The following is a 21,163-nucleotide window of genomic DNA, read 5'->3' on the forward strand; positions in this document are numbered from 1 at the left end:
TGCCTTTGGAGGAAACTGCTTTGGACTTTCCCTCTTTCTTTTTTTTGTCTCAACAAGCCTGGCTACTTACAGGTGAAACTGGCAAGGAGTCCTTCTGTCTCGGTGGTTGTTGTGATTTGAAAAGTGCCTAAAGGAAGATAAGAGTCTGTTCTTCCAGAGACTAGGACATGAAGCAATGGATTCAAACTACAGGGAGAAAAAAGATTCCACTGAAATGTTAGGAAGAATTGCCTAAGAGTAAGAGTTGTTCGATGGTGGAATAGCCTTCTTCGGAGAGTGATGGAGCCTCTTTCTTTGGAGGTTTTTAAACAGAGCCAGTAGGGCTTAGTGGTTTGAGTGTTGGATTATGACTCTGGAGACCCAGGTTCAAATCCCAGCTCTGGTATGGAAACCCACTGGGTGACTTTGGCCAAGACACACTCTCTCAGCCTCAGAGGAAGGCAATAGCAAACCTTCTTTGAGCAAATATTGCCAAGAAAACCCCATGATAGGTTTGCCTTAGGAATGCCGTAAATTGGAAACAACTTGAAGGCACACAACAACCAGAGGCTGGATGGCTATTTGTTGTGTGTTTGTGTGCGCACGTTTTGATTCTGTCTTCCTTCCTGGCAGAAGGGGGTTCGACTGGATGACCCTTGGGGTCTCTTCCAACTCTAGGGTTCTAGTTACCTGTTAGGAGGTCAAACATATAGCCATGTGAGTCTGTAGAATCAGTTTGTAGAGAGATCTTGTAGCACCTTTGAGACTAAGTCTACAAATGCTCATGCTGCCAACTTCTTTCTTTTAGTGAGTCTCAAAGGTGTGATAAGATCTCTCTCCATACTGATTCTACAGACTAACACAGTATTAAACTAAAGAAGTTGGCAGCCAACTTCTTTCTTTCGGTGAGTCTCAAAGGGATGACAAGATCTCTTTCCATACTGTTTCTACAAACTAACACGGTTATATCTTTAAAATGAAGACGTTGGCAGCCAACCTCTTTCTTTCAGCGAGTCTCAAAGGTGCAACACAGTCTCTCTCCATACTGATTCTATGGACTAACACGGCTATATCTTTGAACTAAAGAAGTTGGCAGCCAAGTAAAGAAGTCGACAGCCAACGTCTTTCTTTCAGTGAGTCTCAAAGATGCGACAGGATCTCTCTCCATACTGATTCTACAGACTAACATGGCTATATCTTTGAACTAAAGTAGTTGGCAGCCAACGTCTTTCTTTCGGTGAGTCTCACAGCTGTGACACACGATCTCTTTCTCGGCGCACTGTTAGGGGATCAAATGACCCCTTCAGCTGTTGGGAAGGAGAAAGCGCCACAAAAGAGTTCCTGCCTAGCCTTGTATTGTGCTTCTGCTTGTGAGACAGAGAGACGCAGAAGAGCGAGAGCTGTATCACAACCTTTAGGAAGGGAAGTGAGAGCACCCAACCTTCAACAAAACTGCCTTAGGCAGAAAGGCCTTTTATTCCCAGCTCACACACCCATCAGAGTCACTCTTGCAGACGGAAGTGGGGAATGTGTGCATGACACACTAACACACACATACAGAGAGAGAGGCTACTCCAGCAGCACATTGGCACACCTCCTCTGGCTTCACACCCTCCCTTGTCTGTGCTCTCCAAAGAGCACTGTCTCCTCCTTTCTTTCTTTCTTTCTTTCTTTTCTTTCTTTTCTTTCTTTCCTGTTGGCTTCTGTTTTCTCCCCAGCTGTTCCTGGATTAGAGGAGTCACTCTCTCCACCAGCAACATGGGGAACATGGCTTGTGTTCCCCAAGCACCTGGGAGGTTCAGATATTCCTTCTCTAGGAAGCCCTCGCTCAGGAAAGAGTGAGTATTATTACTATTATTATCTCCAAGTTTGCTTTCGAAACATTTTTTAAAGTCTCGGTGGGAAGAAAGGGAGTGAAAATTGCATTCTCTGGCTGTGCCTTTGCAAGGAAAGGTTTTTGTCTTGACTTGCAAACAGGAAAAGAACCAAGTCGGACAAGCCGCTTTCCTTGGGGTTTATAGGGACCTAGTGCTGAAAGGACTATCACACTGGGGCTAACTGTGGCATTAAAGAGAGATTAAAGCGCATTTAAAGCATCCCGCAAATGAAGCAGAAATGGCGAGTAATTGCGCCGATGATTATCACACGCAACTGTGCAAATAGTGATAGCGGAGACGCGTTGTCGCTGAAGTCCCCAAAGTAAAATGGTGTGCGTTAATGCTTCTTTGTGACCACTTTAACGGCAGGTTTGGGGCGACATCGTGTGGAATCGTTTCACGTAATTTCACGGTTTTTGGTTTGTATGTACAGAGCTGTGTAAACCTACAGTGCTTTATAAATAAATCCTAATAATAATAATAATAGTAATAGTGCTGTAAAATTTTACACAAGGAGATAAAATATACACAAACCTTCCAGACAGCGTGCGATCTGCAAGCCAAATAAAGTTACAAAATTAATGCCTCATTCAGTCTACTTCCTCAGATGCATATAATACTGTATTCACTGTTTCTAGTTGTATCTGGGCTGGGCTACTTGTTCAATTCATGCATTGAAGCCACACCAAGTTTTAATGCAACTGCATGGTTAAAATCAAATATGAATTCAAGGTTGCATGGGTATCCCTCGGCTATTGGCAAAAATTGACGGACATCCCTTTTCACAGCATCTGGTGTCTGATTTATATTGATATTGATGTGTTTCATAGTTCCTCATTTAGTGCAGCCCCAAAGAGGCTTCTCTAAGAATTAGTGCTTGGAAAGAGCTGGGAAATTGTGGATTTGTTTTTCTGTATGCTTTCCTGGAAAGTTGTCATTGGTGTATAGAGCAAGCCTGCGCATGTCTGCTCACAAGTAAACCCCACACCATTGGGGCTTAATTCCAGCATCCATAGAATTGCGTCCCTATTTGCTCACTTCTTGTATTGTGCATTTGGTAGGGAAAACTTTTCCGACCGCATGTACACTTCTGCACACTCCTCCTTTTGCTGTCTGTGTGTACAGTGTCTTATGGGCCCTTGCACGCCTGCCAGATTTATGGCAGCATAAGGTTTGATGGACTAGAGCCCACTTCAGCAAGCAAAGTGGGCATGAAACCGTATGCCACTATAAATCCATTAGGGTTTAAAGCACTCTCTTTGTCTTTCATAGTGACTTCTAAGGAAACAACCTCTATGGCATCCTAAAGGCAAATCAATTTATTATACCATGAACTTTTATGGATTGCAGCGGTCTCCTAGAATCACAGTGTTGGGAGTTACCCCGAGGCCGTATAGTCCAACCTTCGTTATGTTTGCATTTGTCTCTATAAATTAATAACATGCATGTTGTTTGGTAACACATTTGGTAGCCATTTGGTATCCTTAGGTTTGTATTTGTCACCATTAAAATAATAACATGCATGTTGTTCGATAACGCACTTGGCATCTTTATTTTTCTGCGTGTTATTAATTTGTCTCCATTAAATTAATAACATGCATGTTGTTAATAACATGCTTAGTGATCATTTGGTATCTTTATGTTTGCATTGGTCTCCATTAAATTAATACCATGCATGTTGTCTGATAATAGCATGCTTGGTAATCCTTTGGCATCTTTATCTTTGGGTTTGTCTCCATTAAAATGATTATTGATAATGACATCCGTGGTAATTTTGACCGGAACGAATTCTAGTAACTATAATCCACATGAGTCTATGGGACTGGATTGCAAAACCAAGGCGCTTGTTGTTATTTCCTGTGCAAAATGACTTTTCATGTAGGAAGTTCAGCTTGTCTGGAAGGGTGGACCTCACTTTCAGGTAAATCTGTTCACTAGAACTGCATGTTTTAGGCCAAAAGAAGGCAATTTTGGTGAGTCCAAGAGCCACCTTTCTGCCCTGGGACATTCTGGGATATTGTTCATAGATACTGAAAAATGCTAGCTTCCTCCCATCCCAAAACAAAACTGGAAAGCTTCCAGGAGAAGCAATTCACTCCTTCTTTTTCGGATGCTCTGCAGGGAGGACTAAGACCTGCAAAAACAGTCTGAGACCAAATCTGCACTGCAGAAATAATGCAGTTTGATACTGCTTTATTTGGCCTTGGAATTCTTGGATTTACACCTAGAGAATATCAGAGTGCTCTGGTGCCACAACAAACTACAGTTCCCAGGCTCCCATAGCATTGTTTCTGCGGTGCAGAACTGACCTTAGAAACCACATATACAGTCCCTAGGAGAAGAGTCACTCTTTACTAGCTTCTGATTTAACCCTCTGTCCCTTGCTGTCATTACATGCAGACTTGAAAATATAAGATTTGGGTGTTTTAAAAACTTCATAGGCCTCCCTGTTTAAAAAGGGCTGTCTTGTTTTGGTTTTGTTTGCTCATGCAGAACTAACTCAGGCTTACAGCTGAATGGCAACACATGGATGAAGCTGCCATTCTAAGGGTCCCTCTGGTTCCTTCTCTTGGCATAATAAGGTCCTGGATAGATCCTAGATAGATCAGGCCTATCATGGTCAGCTAAGCATACATACAGTCTCTGTGTATGAAGGGCTGGAGAACTGGCCTAGATCAGTGGGCATGCATGCTGTCGCCCCAGCATGGAGTTTGCCAGAGTTCATGTACTAGAAAGCCAGAGGGATGTGGCACTTTGCAATAAATAAGTGGTGTTTGAGTTGCAGTTTGGGCACTCGGTCTGCAAAAGGTTCACCATCACTGGCATAGATTAACTCAGTGCTCTGGCAATTTAAGGGTCAGCCTCAGATTTCTAGGTGCCTAGTCACCAGCTAGAGAGCAAGCGTGGCATAGTGGTTTGGGTTTTGGACGATGACTCTGGAGTCCATGGTTCGAATCCCCGCTCAGCCATGAAACCCACTGGGTGGTCTTGGGCAAGTGGTGAAGGCCGTTGGTCTTAAGAAAGGAGTTAGACAAATGGACGTAGGAAGATATGATAATGGCAGTTGTCATCACTCTCAATTACTAAATGACAGCTCCATGCATAGAGGCATGAATCTGAGGAGGAACAGAACTACTGTTGTCTTCATGCAAAAGCAAACTGCTGCAGCCTCTCCTTGCTTGTCTGTCCTTCCTTATTAATAACTTCTGCCGTCTTCACCACATTCTGATGTTGTTTGGTCATATACGTCCCAGCTTTCATCTATGAAATGTTGGAGGATATGTGGTCATACCCTCCAGCCAGCGTGGTGCAGTAGTTTGAGCATTGGACTAGGACATTGGGAGACCAGGGTCCAAATCCTGGGCCGGCCATGGAAACCCATTGGGCACCCTTGGGCAAGTCATCCTCAGAAGAAGGCAATGGCAAACCTCTGAAGAAACTTGCCAAGAAAACCCTACTATAGGCAAGTTCCTTAGGGTCGCCATAAGTCAGAAATGACTTGAAGGCACACCACAACAACAACATGTGGTCACTTAGCAAAGTTTTTATCTTCGTAGACTCTTTTCTGTATTGATTGGTTTGAGCAGCTTGTCGGCATTTGCCACAAAGCTCCAGTATTGCAATTTTCATGCAACCTCAGTTTCACTGTTGTTTGATTTGAGGATATGCCATAGACAACTGATACTACCCCATGGTTGCATGTTGAAAAGGAAGCCTGGCTGGTTTGCTTAGATGGAACATTCTTGATAACAGTCTAAAGACTCCCACTGAAAACTACTGGGTTAAATGACACTTTGGTTCAGCTCAGCAAGCCATTTCTTTTTATGTAATGCTGCTGTTTTGCATGGTATTTATTATACTAACACCACCATGCAAATAAACCCACGGACATTATCGCCCTGCAAATTCTTTTGCTGCTGGGCAGAGACAGGAGAGGATTTTGTTCTTGTTCACTTTTAATAAGGATGCACTGAAATGAGCAAGTTTCTTCATATTCATAACGGGGGGAAAGGGGTTTGAGTCCTAGTCTATGACTCCAGAGACCATGGTCCTATACAGACAGCCAAAATAAAGCTGCTTCGAGTCTCTTTGGAGGTATGGTGTTTCAATGATGCATGCATCCTAAGAGTCTGGAAGCTGCACCAAAGCTGCACTCCAGTCCTTAGGACTGATCATGGCTTTGGTGCGGCTTCCGGACTCTTAGAACGCATGTATCATTGAAACACCATACTTCCAAAGTGACTCGAAGCAGCTTTATTTTGGCTGTCTGTATCAGGCCCATGTTTCAAATCCCTGCTTGGCCATGGAAACCTATTGGGTGACTTTGGGCAAGTCACACTTTCTCAACCTCAGAGGAAGGCAAAGGCAAATGTGCAGAGTACAAGGCAACGCACAGAGACAATGCTCATTCACATGCTGCTTCTGTGCATTTTAATGTGCCACTAGAAGAAATCTTGCCAAGGAAATCTCATTACAGGTTAGCCTCAGGGTCACCTTAAGTCGGAAATGAAGGCACACAACAACAACAAGTGCACAGAGGTTAGGAGCTGATGCTGGCATGATGGCAGTGGGGTTTTCCCTCTTGTGCGCAAGGTGCAAGTGAAAGCTTCAAGCCTCTTTGCAGAGTAGTCTTTAAAAATGCCTTCTGCCAAGCAGATTGGGGAAGGAGGCATGGAGCCATCCAACTTCGCTAGTCCATTTTACTGGAATCCCTCTTTATGAGTTCCATCATGGAAGAAATATAAGATATAGCTGTAACAAATATTGATGTTGCCCAGTAAAAGGTGACTTGAATGTTCAGGTTCACCTCCTAACCTCTTAATATAAAACATTGCAGTGGGCCAATTGGGAATTGCATTGTACAATCCCTGTATGGAATATACATGTTGAGTATCGTATGTGGATCAGTGGCCAGAGAACATGACTGACAACCCATTGTGCAATTGTAATGCACAATGCAGAAAGGCAATGTATAGAGGCAATGCTCATTAACACACTGCTTCTGTATATTTTAATGTGCTATCGCATACATAACCACCCCACATGCACAATTTTGCTTATACCACCTTCAGCTGGGTATGTCTGTGTACATTGTACAAATGATTCACTTCATGCAAATTATGTCTCTCTATAAGAAGGTTAGGATAGGGAAGGGCTGCTATGAAAGAAGTGGACAAGATCATAAAATGTAAAGACATAACTCTGGCCACTAAAGTGGGGATCATCCAAGCCGTTGTGTTCCCCATCACAATATAGGAATGTGAGAGCTGGACAGTTAGCCAGGATGACTAAATTGAGGCTTTCATATAATGAATCATTAGCAGAGACAACAATGCTAGGAAAGGTGGAAGGCAGCAGAAAGAGGGGAGCCAGCATGGCATAGTAGTTTGAATGTTGGCCTATGACTCTGGAGCAGGGGTAGGCAACCTTTTTGAGCCGGGGGCCGGGTTGCTGTCCCTCAGACAACTGGGGGGGCTGAAGCCAAAATAAAATAATTAAATAATTTTTAAAAATTTTAAATAAATAAATAAACCGGGACAAATGTAGGACAACATTTTCAAACGGTGGACACTTTTTTAAAAAAAGTGGAGTACACATGAAAAAAATTGCTGATTTTTTTAAAAATGTTAATATAAATGCATGTTTCTGAGGCTTCTATAGACAATTACCCCTGCGCGCGAAAGGCCAAAGGCCCCGGTGGCAATCGGCGGCAGGACCGGGCTGGGGCCGGTCCCAAAGCCTTGCTGGGCCGCATCCGGCCCGCGGGCCGCAGGTTGCCTACCCCTGCTCTGGAGACTAGAGTTCGAATCCCGGCTCAGCCATGTAAACCCACCTTCAGCAAGTTCCAGTCTCTCGGCCTCAGAGGATGCCAAGGACAAACCCCCTCTGAAGAAACCTGCCAAGAAAACCCCATGTTTGGTCACTTTAGGGTCGCCATAAGTCAGAAATGACATGAAGGCACACAACAACAACAACAGCAGCAGAAAGAGAGGAAGACAGCATGCTAGTTGGATAGCCTCAGACAGGGAGGACAGGCCCTGAACAAAGAGGATGAGGACAGAAAGTCTTGGAGGTGTCTTGTCCACAGGGTCACCATAGTCGAGGTTGACTGGAGGGCGGCTAACAGCAACAACATATCACTAACATGATGCCAGCCTATGTGCAAAAGATGCTACCTATCCCTGTCGTCTGTGGTAAGGGTCCAAATAACTGCTTGCAACCCCAGTCTTCAACATTTCGGAAAGACCCACTGTTTTAGTCGGGACTCTTTAACCCAGGAGTAATACAGGGCCTTGGATTCACACAATCACAATACACTAATCTAGGTATTCTCTTTCTTTGTTTCTGTTTCTTTAAAAACATCTAGCTGACTATTATGCCACTCTACTCAACTCAGTGTCAAATAGTAGCTTACTATGCTGTGTTGCTATTGGTGAAAAATAAGCCTACTCAGCTTTATGGACCTTGAACTGTTTTTATTATGGGTTATTATCTTCTGTTGGAGTCAAGCCTCTTTGCCACCAAAAAGTTGAGGTGGGTTAAAAAGCGATCTTTTTGGTTGTGGTATATACACAGATCCCATTTTTGCTTCTGATCAGATAAGTTTGGTAGGGTTCTCTAATGGTTTTATAAACCTATTAGACATATTTGACTCAAAAGCAAGAAGGACAAATAAGTATGTACACCACGAGAAGCAATGCATCCTCAAAGCATTTACAACAGTGTTAGGATCTTTAGGATCTCCTCTGAACAAAACTTGACAAGAAAACCCCACTGATAGGTTTGCCTTAGGGTCACCATGAGTAGGAAGTAACTGAGGGCACACAACAACAACAACAACAGCAACAGCAACAGCAACCCACTAATGAGTTAAAATTCCCTATTCATTCCCAGTACCTCTAGTTAAAAATTGATTTAGAATAACAATAGGCTTGGGAAGTCAAGTGCCCTATCTCTGGGCATTGACCTTGGAGGGTGCATGGAACTCCTGGCATGCAAACTATGCGCTCTACCACTGAGCTGATGTTTTCCCTTAAGTTTGGGAACTTAGGTTTGCCTTGAAATTACACCTTGGGGCATAGGAATTCTTCCCTGGAGGCTCAGATTGAATATGGTGACGGAAAAAGGTACTTGGCACATGATAGTAGTCACACATCCTGATAGCTCCAAGAGTAGTTTTATGAAAGGGATGCCCAGGCAGTGTCAGCTGTAGCACACTGACTCAACATATGCTTTGCTTACAAAACATCCTAGCCTGAAACTTTAAGTATGGCTGGGAAAGATCCCTATTTAAAGAACTGAAGAGCTGATACGAGTCAGTACAAAGGAGAACTCAACTGTTGGTCCATGCTTTCTAAATGATAGGTATGAATGCCAGTCCAGTCCACATCAGTGCTTTGAACAGTTATGTTTTGGCATAGAGAGTCTGGCACCCCTGGAAGCGTGATGGTGGGGTGGGAGGATTCTTCAAAATGGGATCCTTAAAGTATTGTTTCTAAGCTTTGATATACAGCTACTACTGATCAAGGTGGCACTATAGTTTAATTTGATATGAAATAGGCTCCTATACCATTGATATCAAAGTAGTGGTTTGTCAAACTCACATGTCTGAAGAGAGTGTGCCTTTTCTTCCTGTCCATGCTTCCGCATCTGAAAAAAAGGAAGACGGAAACATTAGTTTAAATGTGAAGTCGAAGACTTTCATGGCTGGCATCCCTAGTTTTTTGGGCTTTGTGGCCATGTTCTAGAAGAGCTTATTCCTGACATTTCGCCAGCATCTGTGAATGCTGGCAATACTCTTCCTTGCCTTGCTTTTCTGCTTTGCTCTGTTTGCCTTGCCTTGATCATCTCAACTATGTTCCTTTTTTATTATTATTGCTTTGCAGACAAGAGAGTAAGAAAAAACTAGCTGGCCTTTTCGGTTTTGAACCGGGACAGGAGAGGGATGTGAGCTCCGACAAAATACTCCAGTATATTCCTGGAAAAGTAAGTACTGTCAGTTTTTGTGGGGTAACTATCTTATTTCTAATTGCGTATATGGCACTTTTAATCATGTATGTGGCGCTTCTGATGTGCAATATCTTGTTTGCACTCACATCCCCTTTTGTCTTGGTCGCCCTAAAGTAATAATGGCCTTATTTTAAGAGTTGAGAAACTGAGATGTAAATATTTGATCAAGGCTGGTCACTTAGATTATGGCCGAGGAAATTTAACATGAATGCAAGACCCTTCGGTCCGTACCTAAAGCTTCTTGCGCATTATATAACACAATGTGGTTCAAACTGATTCAAATTGTAATGCCACTGTTGTTACTGTTGTATGCCTTCAGGTTGACTCTATGTATGGCAACCCTGTCTTCAGGTTTACTTGGTATAATTTATTCAGAGGCGGTTTGCCACTGCCTTCCTCTGAGGTTGAGAGAGTGTGACTTTCAGAAGGTCACCTAGTGGGTTTCCATGGGTTTTCTATGGGTTTTCCAAGGGGTGGATTTGAATCCTGGCCTCCTGGAGACCTAATCGAGCACTTAAAGCTCTATACTGCATTGGCTCCATCATGCCATATCCCCAAAAATGATTGAAAATGGAAGAGTACTAGGTAAGTCGAAATTCTTTATTACAGTCAAATTGGTATGCATTCAATATTTCCCCCAACTTGGGTTCAAATCCCTGCTCAGCCATGGAAACCTATTGGGTGACCTTGGCCAAGTCACACTCTCTCAGCCTCAGAGGAAGGCAAAAGCAAACCCCTCTGAAGTGAACCCATCTTGCCAAGACAACCCTGTGATATGTTTGCCTTTTAGGGTCACCATAAGTAGGAAAGGCACAGAACAAGAGTAGTATTTCATGCAGAGAGAAAATGAAGCAGCCTAGAACACTCTTTCCAGTTGGAAGTATGACATATCTGTGGGTTAACCAGTAGGCCAGTCGTATTTGCCACACTATTAAAGAGTTGTTAATGATCTGTGATAAAATTTGCATGGATTAGACAGTCCACAGTGACTGTCTCCTCCCCATTGGCCTCAGTAGCAAGAATTCAGCATGCAAGCCAACCCTCCTCTCTGTTCAGGAATGCTGGCATGTTCTCAGGCTGCATTTCCGCAGGTAGGGATGGTGATGACAGAGCCCTGTCACCGACCTGTATATCCTGAGTTCTCAGGGCAAAGAGGTGGGGAGGAAAAAGATTGTGCTGCTCTTTCTGTTCTTTTGAAACGGCAGGAAACCAGATTATGGATTAAGTTGATTCATCCCACCTGGGCTATATATGGCAGTTGCGCCCAGGTGTTCAAGAAAAGGTGGCACGCCAGCTTCTCTAGCAAGGCGTGCACATGCTTACATACCAATGTGCACCCAATTCTAGTATAGAATCATAGAGTTGGAATAGACCCCAAAGGTCATCCAGTCCAACCTCATTCTGCCATGCAGGAACTCTCAATCAAAGCATCCCCATTGACAGATGGCCATCCATCCTCTGTTTAAGGACCTCCAGAGAAGGAGACTCCAACAAACTCCAAGGGATTGTGTTCCACAACAGCCCTTACTGTCAATAAGGTCCTCCTAATGTTGAAGTGGATCCCACTTTAAATTTCATGGCTCCATTCTATAGAATCCTGGGATTTGTAGTTTAGAGTTCTAAGGCCCTCACCAAAATAGTTTGGCTCATCCTCCTTTTTCATTATCCTTACAATTCAAGGGCTTTTTATCTAGGAGCAACCACAAATCTAACCTTCTATGGAACAAACAAAGAGTGGAAAGCACTCTTCTGTCTGTTGCAAAGGCATCCTCAGCTGCTATCATATATGAAACGTTGCAGGGTATAACAACGACAACAACAAATGTTGATTTCTTACCTGCCTCTCCCCAAGGCTTGAGGCAGGATAGATTAAGATACAGTACATAACTAAAGACATGAAACCATTTAAACGTGTTGTTTAGAATACATAAACACAGAGCTATGATGACCAATATGCATTGAAATCACCCGGATGTAAATTAAAACTGTACCAATTTAAAATGCATATTTTAAAACCGACTGGGTAGGGCTGCCGGAAGAGAGAGGTCTTTAGTACTGTTTTAAATTCAGTCAGCATATTTAGCTGTCGAATCTTTCCTAGCAGGTCATTCCACAATCGAAGGTGGCCAACAAAAAGTGATGGGTGATGGTTGCCAGTCTAGTCCTGATTGGGTGTTATTGTATGCTGTCATAGTATCTGGTATTGTGCATGGCTGCATCCCTAAATGCACTTATTATCTGTGATTAATGCATGCATTTTTTGCAAACTATAATAGGGTTTGCTGGTGTAGTGGCTTGAGCTTTGGATGATGACTCTGGAGACCAGAGTTTGAAGCATGGCTCAGCCATATAAACCCACTGGACGACATAGTTTTTTGTGGGTTTTTTGGGCTATGTGGCTGTGTCCTGGAAGAATTTATCCCTGACATTTTTCCTGCATTTCTAGCTGGCACCTTCAGAGGTTGGTGGCATGGAAGTGAGTGGCAGCATGGAAATGCGCCACCAACCTCTGAAGATGCCATCCATAGTTGCAGGCGAAACGTCAGGGATAAATCCTTCTAGGACACGACAACATAGCCTGAAAAACCCACAAAAAACTATGGATGCCAGTTGTGAAAGCCTTTGACTTCCCCTGGACAACCTTGGGCAAATCCTACTTTCAACTCCAGAGGTTGGCAACGGCAAACTCTCTCTGAAGAAACGTGCCAAGAAAGCCCCATGATAGGTTCACCTTAGGGTTTCTCCATATGCCGGGAGTGACTTGAAGGCACACAAGAAACCTGTGGACAAACAAGTTGGATTTAGTAGCAGTGCTCTCCCATGCCGCTAAAGGGTTGTAGTAGCAGCTGCCTCACCAGTCAAAAAGAATTGTGTATGTCAGGGTTGCCTATACATTTGTCCCTCCATATTCGCTAGGGTTAGGGGCACAAGACCCCCATGAGTATGGAAAAACCGCAAATAACAAAAAGACCATGTTTTGACCTGAGAGGACATCTCTCTAGGAACCTCTAGGTCCTCCAGTGCAACTCTGTGGTCAATGTCCAACATATACTGACCATGGAATGGCACTGGAGTATCTACAAATGCCTAGTAGAGTATTCTCTCTAGGAACCACTAGGTCCTCCAGTGCAACTCTGTGGTCAACGTCCGACAGACACTGACCATAGAACTGCGCTGGAGGAGCTACAAAGTCCTAGTAGAGTCTTCTCTCTAGGAATCTCTAGGTCTTTCAGTGCAACGTTTAGTTAAAGTTGACCACAGAGTTGCACTGGAGGACCTAGATATTCCTAGAGGGAACATATTCATCAAATCTGTGACTAATCAAATCTGCAAAAATATCAAAGCTGCAAATATGGAGGGATGAGTGCATTTATCCTCTTGACACAATTGTGCAAAGAAGAGAGCATCCCTCGTAGCAACGTATGGCTTTGTGTGCATCTGAACGTGTTGACATTGGCAAAGATGGAAACGTGGACCCACCACAGCTTGGGCCTTGGTGCTTCCGGTCTTGCGATATTTCCCAACTCAGTTGGCTCCCACTTGGAGCGAAAAGCAAACTTTGGCTCGCTGAGAAAGGAAGCGCGGTCTAGATAACAAATATTACCTTCACCCATCCCTTTCTGTATCTGTGTGTGTTTTAATGACCAAGCAGAGTCATAATTTAAAAAAACCCCAGTGACGCCATTCTTTGTCCAGAGTTGACGTCCTTTTCTCACGGCGGCCATCCCTGGTGATTCAACTCCAAGTCATGCTGTTCTGTTTTAGCAAAGGTCTGAGGGAATTTAATGTTTAACCTGCCTCACCTTTTGGCGAAGGTGGAGCAAAACAAGACATGTCAGTGCCTGTCTTGCCAGGTCAACCCACCGTTTCCAAACCCTGTCTCTCTCTTTTTCTCTCGTGAGGTGATTTAAAAGCCGAGAGAAACAAAAAGGGATCAAAACCTTCCCTGGGATTAATAGCAAGTGAAAGGCATTTATGCAAGTCTGTGAGAAATATAAACAGCCCAGAGGGGGAAAATACCGCTGAGTGATGAAGGGGGTGACAAAACATGAAACGCTGGTTTCTTTCGGTTCAGGCCACAAGCCAAACCATTTGAATGGATTCCGCCGGAGGAATCTTGATGATTCTTCCTTTTTCCCGTCCTGGGTAGAGTTGTCTGGAGGGTGCAAGGATACGTTTTTGGATAAAACAAACAGGAAACGTTTAATCTTCGGAGTGCTTGGCATCTTAATGGTAAAATGACATTTAATGTCATGAGGGAAGAAATCGGCCTCATAGTGTCTAGGAGACACTCGGCCCTAAGTTTTATTTACCTGACGATTCATGGAGAAGACACTACTATGTCTTTTAATAAAATATAACTGTTACACAATGGTGGATAAAATATCTAGGCTGGCACTGGAAAGTCCCCTTTCGTACCCAATCCATTTATGACACAAACTCTTACACAGTGCTATGGAACTTCATTCTGTGGCGTTAAAGTGAACATTCAGATTCATTTTTAGGGTACGGTTCCAAGGTCCTCTATTTAGTTAACACACTACTTTTACACCACTGTCTATATTACTTGTATTCTTTTGTATATATTATAGGCCTCCTTGCAAAGTCTTAAGCAGACAAGGGTTCAAATTCTTTAAGTTAGGGATGAGAGACGTGTGGCCCTGGTCCCGATGCAGCCTCTAATATCATTTTTTTTGGATGCTAGGCATTTACAGGTGTTAAGAAATGTCAAAACCCATATTTCCATTTTCCTACCTAATAATCAGTTATCTTGGGCCACTTGTAAAAGAGGACCCTAAAATCTACCCACGCACACAACGTCTAGCTATCTACTCACAGTGTTGATAGTTTGCCAATGGAACTGTACAGCATTAAAAAGAAATCTAAGGCCCGTTACAGACTGCCAAAATAAAGCTGCTTTGGGTCTCTTTGGAGGTATGCTATTTAAATGACGCATGGGTCCTAAAAGTCCGGAGGTCGCGCCAAAGCCACACTCCATTCCTAAGCACCGGAGTGCAGCTTTGGTGCAGCTTCCGGATTCTTAGGACCCATGCATCATTTAAACAGCATACCTCCAAAGAGACCCGAAGCAGCTTTATTTTGGCAATCTGTAACAGGCCTATGTTTAGTCTCTAAGGTTATGATATTACCCTTATCCAGACCCATCCTCTTTATACTGTAACATGTACTACTTTGCTTATTACTTTGCAAATGTGTTGTGTTTGTATTTGCATGTCCTTTTGCTCATTCATGCCCGGGTCATTTGCTCCGAAGTCTTGAGATGACAGTGCCACTGAAAAATTGTTTAAGGGTTTGGCCTATGATACACAAGGCATAAAACTAAGGGGCAGAACTGGCTGACAAAGCATAAGGGTCCCCCCCTCGCCTAGAATTAGTCAGGATTAACTCATCACAGATGAACAAGACTATGTCCTATCTGTGCCGTTCACTAAGCATTATTTACCAGTCACCTCAGATGTTCTTGCAAACAGGTGACATTAAAGGTAGACAGCATATTCAAAGGTAGCTGAGAAAACACAGAGACACACACGAATGGTCATAACAATGCATAAATAGCATGGTGTCAAGTTAGCTTATCAAGACCTCAGTCCAGTTAGTATTTTTGTTTGTATTTGTTACATGGCCAACACAGCTACCCCGGCACCTTTTCTGCTTGAAATAGCAGCTGTGTATGTTCTTCCCCATTTGTGTTTTTGTTGCTTGTCCTTTTGAGGTTGCTGAGCTACATGTGTCCCAGTTTTCCTCTGTTGATTTACTGTGGAGCAACTGATTTAATCATTCTTACTCTTGTTGGGTTTAGCAACTGGATTTAGAGCTAAGAGGATAGTGCCATCTCTCCCAACTCTGTTTTGTCTTCCAGCTTTTTAGCTCATTCTATCCCCTCTTCTCCCCCTTCGCGCTTTCTCTCCTACTTTGACGTTTGCAGGTTGAAACGAAGCAGGGAATGTAATTTCTAGCATGTGCCTTTCACCACGGCATCCGCCAAGCTACACACTGAGCTTTACAGCCATTCATGTCAACCATCATTAACGTCATTGCTGTCATGGACATAATCCACAGCTGCAATCCAGCCCAACCAGGTTGAGGGAGTTGGTAGGATGTTGCTTGGGGTTTGCGAAAGCGGCGGGTGTGTGCCCAATTCCTATTGGCTCCCCAAAGCCTGGGAACCCTGGAAAGATGAAAATCTGGTTTCCACTTAATGGCCTGAAGGGTGTCTAATGAAACTTGGGTGTGCGGTTGTCTGTGATAACACATATACCAAAGGTGGTGTGTTTGGGTGTGTGCAAGCAGGTGGAAGAGGCTGTTCAAAACTATTCTAGGTTCTCCCCTCCGGAGAGCTTTCCTCAACATTTCTGTCAAGTGTCTAGGGCAGTGATGGTGAACCTTTTAGAAGCCGAGTGCCCAAACTCCAACCCAAAACCCACTTATTTATTGCAAAGTGCCATGTCTGGCTTTCTAGTAACAAACTCTGGCAAACTCTGTGCTGGGACGATGGCACATGTGCCCACAGAGAGGGCTCTGAGTGCCACCTCTGGCACACGTGCCATAGGTTCGCCATCACTGGTCTAGGGCTATTGGTGTATATGATTGGTTTTAATATTACCCACAGTGTATTGTGCAGAGGGAACATCCTTCCTAGCCAAGGGAGATTAGATCATTCGGCTGTTCTAGACAGGACCAACATATGGTCAAGCATCTTGGAGGCTGAAAGTTGCTGCATTCTGGAAATTGCGTTATCTTCTAGTAACCATAGGCCGTTTTGTACTACACAATTATGAAAGTATGCCTCCACTTTAATTGTCATAGCTGCATCCTATTGGAATCCCCGGATTTGCAGTTTAGGAAGGAGGAGTACTGTACACACTCGACTATAAGTCGGCCTCGTGTATAAGTCGAGGACAGATTTGGGGGGCGAAAATAACGGCTTTTGATATGACCCGTGGATAAGTCGAGGTTAAAATTGAGGGGCATGTAACAAAAAGGTATAGAATGAAGCAAAGGGAAACGATGCCAAACAACGTACAAAATTCAAGCAGGCATCACTGTTTGTGCTCACACTAACAACAGACCATCAGAATGGCTTTCTATACTGGAGTGCGCAAAGTGTGCATCCTGGAATCACACGAGGCTCTCCCAGGCTGTTTGTATAGCCTTTGTCCCCTCCAGAACCCCAGTGACCGCTTTCCTATCCTCCCTAAAGCATGAATTACAGTAACATCCAAAATCCACAAAAAGGTGATATTGGGCCAACCAAAAATACATTGCCCAAGCAAGCTCCACTGGCTTCTTCGTGCATCAAAGGTGTTAAAAAGCATACAGGAGAAGAAACGTTAGAGTCACAGGCCTACATATATCAAGATATTGTTTTTGCTGTTCTCATTTAAGATGGTATTGGGGTGGGAAAAACCTTTCCTGGTTTTTAGTGTGGTATTAGATCTTTAAGCCCTCCTCCCCAATGCTACACATTAGACTGCTTTAGAGGCGATGCTGCCAGTGAACATGGCTCTTGCTCCAAACAGATAGCATCATACTGTTACACATGTCTTTTTCAGCTCTGAAAGTGAAGACATCTGTCTTTGCATTTAATTCAGGACTGGGAACTTAATGTGGAGATCTCAGTTGCATGCTTCTGCAGCCACGTCCATCCTGGGCTCAAAGTGTATGTTATCATTATAGGTTTTGGTGCTTTTGGGGCCGCTGTGTGTTTCGGTGGCAGAAGAAAGTGGAAGACTTTGACCAGAGACTGCCCTAATGAAAGGTTATCCTTTATAATTAGACACCAGCGAAACAAAAACTTCAGTTTAAATCTTTCTCCTGTCTGCGGCTTGCATGTGGAATCTGTTCTTTGCATTGTGCTGCCTTTGCTCTTCTTTCCTGATCTCTGGGCCCAGCAAGGACTTTCCAGCTAAGAATAATATTATCAGTCGACAGTTATCTTTGCATTTCCTGAGGTCACAGCTCTGACACAGCAGCAGAAGCAATAATGCCTCGACATCCCAGTATCTTTTGACACTTTTAAAATAGGAAGGCACAAGGGCAGAGCTTCGGAAAGTTGCTTTTTTAAACTATAACTTCCAGCATAGCTAGTGCAGAAAGAATAGAGTCTTTATTACAGAAGTTGGTGCATGAGCTTTCGTAGACTTGAGCCTGCTTCTCCTGATGCACCCATCCTTTATTGGGATGTTTCCTTCTTGGCCAGACTGCTAGATTCTCCATGTTATCTATCTGTTGGCTTAGCAGTGTCTGGATCCAATTAGGCCCAGTTAAAGCCAAAGAAACCCAAGATAGAAAAAGGCAGAGGAGGGGAGCTTGTGGATAAATTAGCACCTCATCACCAGTTAACTGGTTCGTCTCTAGCTGTTTGAGCTTCTGAAGTGGCTGCAGCATGGAGGGAGGTGAAGCCCATTCCAAAGAAGTGAGGTAAGTGAGGCACCCGGGCACAGCGTTGGTCTGGTTAATAACTGCTGAGCCTTCATCTATCAACTGGGCCCTTGCAGCTGTCTCGGCTGGCACCGGTTATTAAAAAGAAAGGCACATAAGGATTAGGACTAGCTAATTCCATAGGCTCTGACCTCCTGGACCGTGCTATCGGCCTGCTACTTGATCCCACGATCCCCTTTGCACTTCAGAGTACTGTACACCCACCCATCCCATCCTAGAGGCTGCAAACACACTTTTGACACCAGCATATGAGTTGGCACTTACAGGGTGGTTTAAGGCATGCTTTCCAGCATTTGACAGCGGAGAAGGTGCTGCAGTTGCTCTCTAGATGGAGAAGCTGAGTGACAGCTGATGGCAGTGGTGTGCGACAAGATGCATTGGTGTGCTATTAAGTCACCATGATGGGTTTACAGGGAACAGGTTGTGCTGGGTTTTTGCCCCCCAAGTATGGCTTCAGAATCCTACCTAACCTGTTTTAGAGGGAAAAGTAGGTACAGCACGGGCAGTGACTCTATTATGCCATCTTAAGCTTTGTCTGGAAGGCAGCATAGCATAGTGGTATGAGTGTCAGACTGTGACTCTGGATGCCAGGGTTCATAGAATCATAGAATCAGAGAGTTGGAAGAGACCACAAGGTCCATCCAAGTCCAACCTCCTGCCATCCAGGAACTCTCCATCAAAGCATCCCCGACAGATGGCCATCCAGCCTCTGTTTAAAGACCTCCCAGCATGGCCATGAAACCCACTGGGTGACCTTGGGCAAGTCACACACTCTCAGCCTCAGAGGAAGGCAATGGCAAACCTCCTCTGAGCAAATCTTGCCAAGGAAACTCAATGATTAACTCACCCCAGAGGTGCCACGAGTCAGGAACAACTGGAGGGCACCCGAGAACAACAAGTGTTCTCTATCTCACCACTTCTCCATCCCAGCAAGTGTTAGTTGAGTCTGCATTCATGCAAACAGGGGCAAACATTGCTATGGAAGCGGTTAATTCTTTTTTTTTATAATATAATAAAATAAAAGAGTTAAGTCTGAACTCTTCCTTAGCTGTTATGTCTGCAAGTAGAATCTGAAATCCAGGTTGTGCTGAGAGTTTGTATGAGTTCAGAAGGATGGAGAACTCAAAGTGAACATGGGGAGAAAGCAGTTCATAAAAATGGGCTAGTTTAAAATTGGCATGAGAGAAACAGTTCACCAAGTGAGCCTCCACATTGCAGTCTGCAGTAATGTAGCCACTAGTAGGTTAAGGACTTGATATGCAGGAATTATGCATCTGCATAAGGAAAATCCAGACTCTGGATGGTAAATTCCATGCGCTGTATTAAATTATGCAGATTAAGCAAGACGACATGATGCGTGTGCTTATTCCTGGCATAATTTATTCTTCATTTTCAAAGGAGGAAGAGCTATGTTGTGAATTGTTTAAAGGCTTCACTTCCTGACCACCTCAATTCATGCTTAGGCCCTTTCTTAAACCTATTCAGCTCTTTTGTCAGTGCCTACATGCTTCCAAGCCAATCCTCACAGTCTAAAAGGCTAGGAATTATGTGCGTGTGTTGGCTTCTTTTAAACGAAAGCTAAATCCTGTACCTAACATATGTCCCAATAGTTGGTTGTTGAGGAAATTGGTATTTTCTTCCATCCTCTTCAGTGACCAAATTCGTGCTGCCTTGACACACCTTTCAGCTACTGTGGCTGAAAGGGATCCATGGCTGTTTTATGGCTGTTGGGAGGTTGCAGAACATCTGGTTATGCTCCTGTAGCTAGATGCATAATAATTCAATATGGAGGTCTTTAAACAGAGGCTGGATGGCCATCTGTCAGGGATGCTTTGATTGTGAGTTCCTGCATGGCAGAATGGGGTTGGACTGGATGGCCTTGGTGGTCTCTTCCAACTCCATGATTCTATGATTCTATCCTCTAACATCTCAGAGATGAAGTCTGGATTGCATGTGACCAAGCAACATCAGATTGTGGTCAAGATGGCAAAAGTTATTAATGAGAAAGCCGCAGCAGTCTGCTTTTGCCTGAGTCTACAGGGAAGGACAGGATTCTGTGCCCTCCTCTCCTCCTAAGTGGAAGTAGTGGAAATGACTTTTGCACTTTGGATCCATTCTGTAGCAATTGAAGTAAGCTGAGGACAAAGGGGTGGAGGAGAAACCTGGCTTTTTTAAAAGTAGCCACACACACACACACACACACACACACACATGAGAGACTGCCAAATTGGGAGAGCTGGAGTCTATAGAGTACATCAATCCACTCAGATTTTCAGAGGAGCCTTGTGGCTCTCAGCTGATGGCATCACAGGTCTGCATCCATAGCCAGGAGCTTCTCTGACTCTGCCCTCCTGCTGTCTTTCAGCTGTGGAATGCCATGGGGATACAACAGCTAGTGAGTCTAGAGTACTGAAAGGAGATATGTAGTGTAGTTCCACATACAGAACCGTTCCCCTATTCCACCTTGACCACAATCTGATGTCACTTGGTCACATGTCTTCCAATCTTCATCTCTGAGGATCTTGGCCTCTGTGGTTTTTGGAGTTAGGCATTACTCTGAGTTCTAGAATGTTTTGATGAACCATGTTACTTGAAGACATGTATTTAATGCTCTTCCTTATAAACAGACCTTGGGGATCAGGTTAGGATGGGCCAGTTGTTGGTATTACATCTCTCAGTATTCCCATACTGGGAGATTATGGGAACTGAAATAAAAATGAGTCAAATTTCCAAACTCTACACACATTTCCTCTGGATGAATTGGAGGGTTGACGCTCCAATAATCTGGAATGACCTGCCAGAAGAGAGACTCGCCAAATAACCTCCCTTGAGGC

At 43.9% G+C, this 21,163-nt stretch overlaps 1 protein-coding gene across 1 annotated transcript in view; it reads left to right on the forward strand.

Annotated features, from left to right (window-relative positions):
- The first annotated feature begins 1,652 nt into the window (after nucleotides 1-1,652).
- The window catches only part of PLEKHN1 (pleckstrin homology domain containing N1), a 48,782-nt gene continuing 29,271 nt past the window's right edge, over nucleotides 1,653-21,163 (forward strand). The window contains 2 exon segments of the mRNA XM_042479323.1: nucleotides 1,653-1,817; nucleotides 9,743-9,842. Coding sequence (XP_042335257.1) covers nucleotides 1,738-1,817; nucleotides 9,743-9,842 — 180 coding nt within the window. The 5' untranslated portion in view covers nucleotides 1,653-1,737.

The sequence above is a fragment of the Sceloporus undulatus genome, chromosome 7, assembly GCF_019175285.1.
Source record: "Sceloporus undulatus isolate JIND9_A2432 ecotype Alabama chromosome 7, SceUnd_v1.1, whole genome shotgun sequence".
In the NCBI taxonomy this organism is placed as follows: Eukaryota; Metazoa; Chordata; class Lepidosauria; order Squamata; family Phrynosomatidae; genus Sceloporus; species Sceloporus undulatus.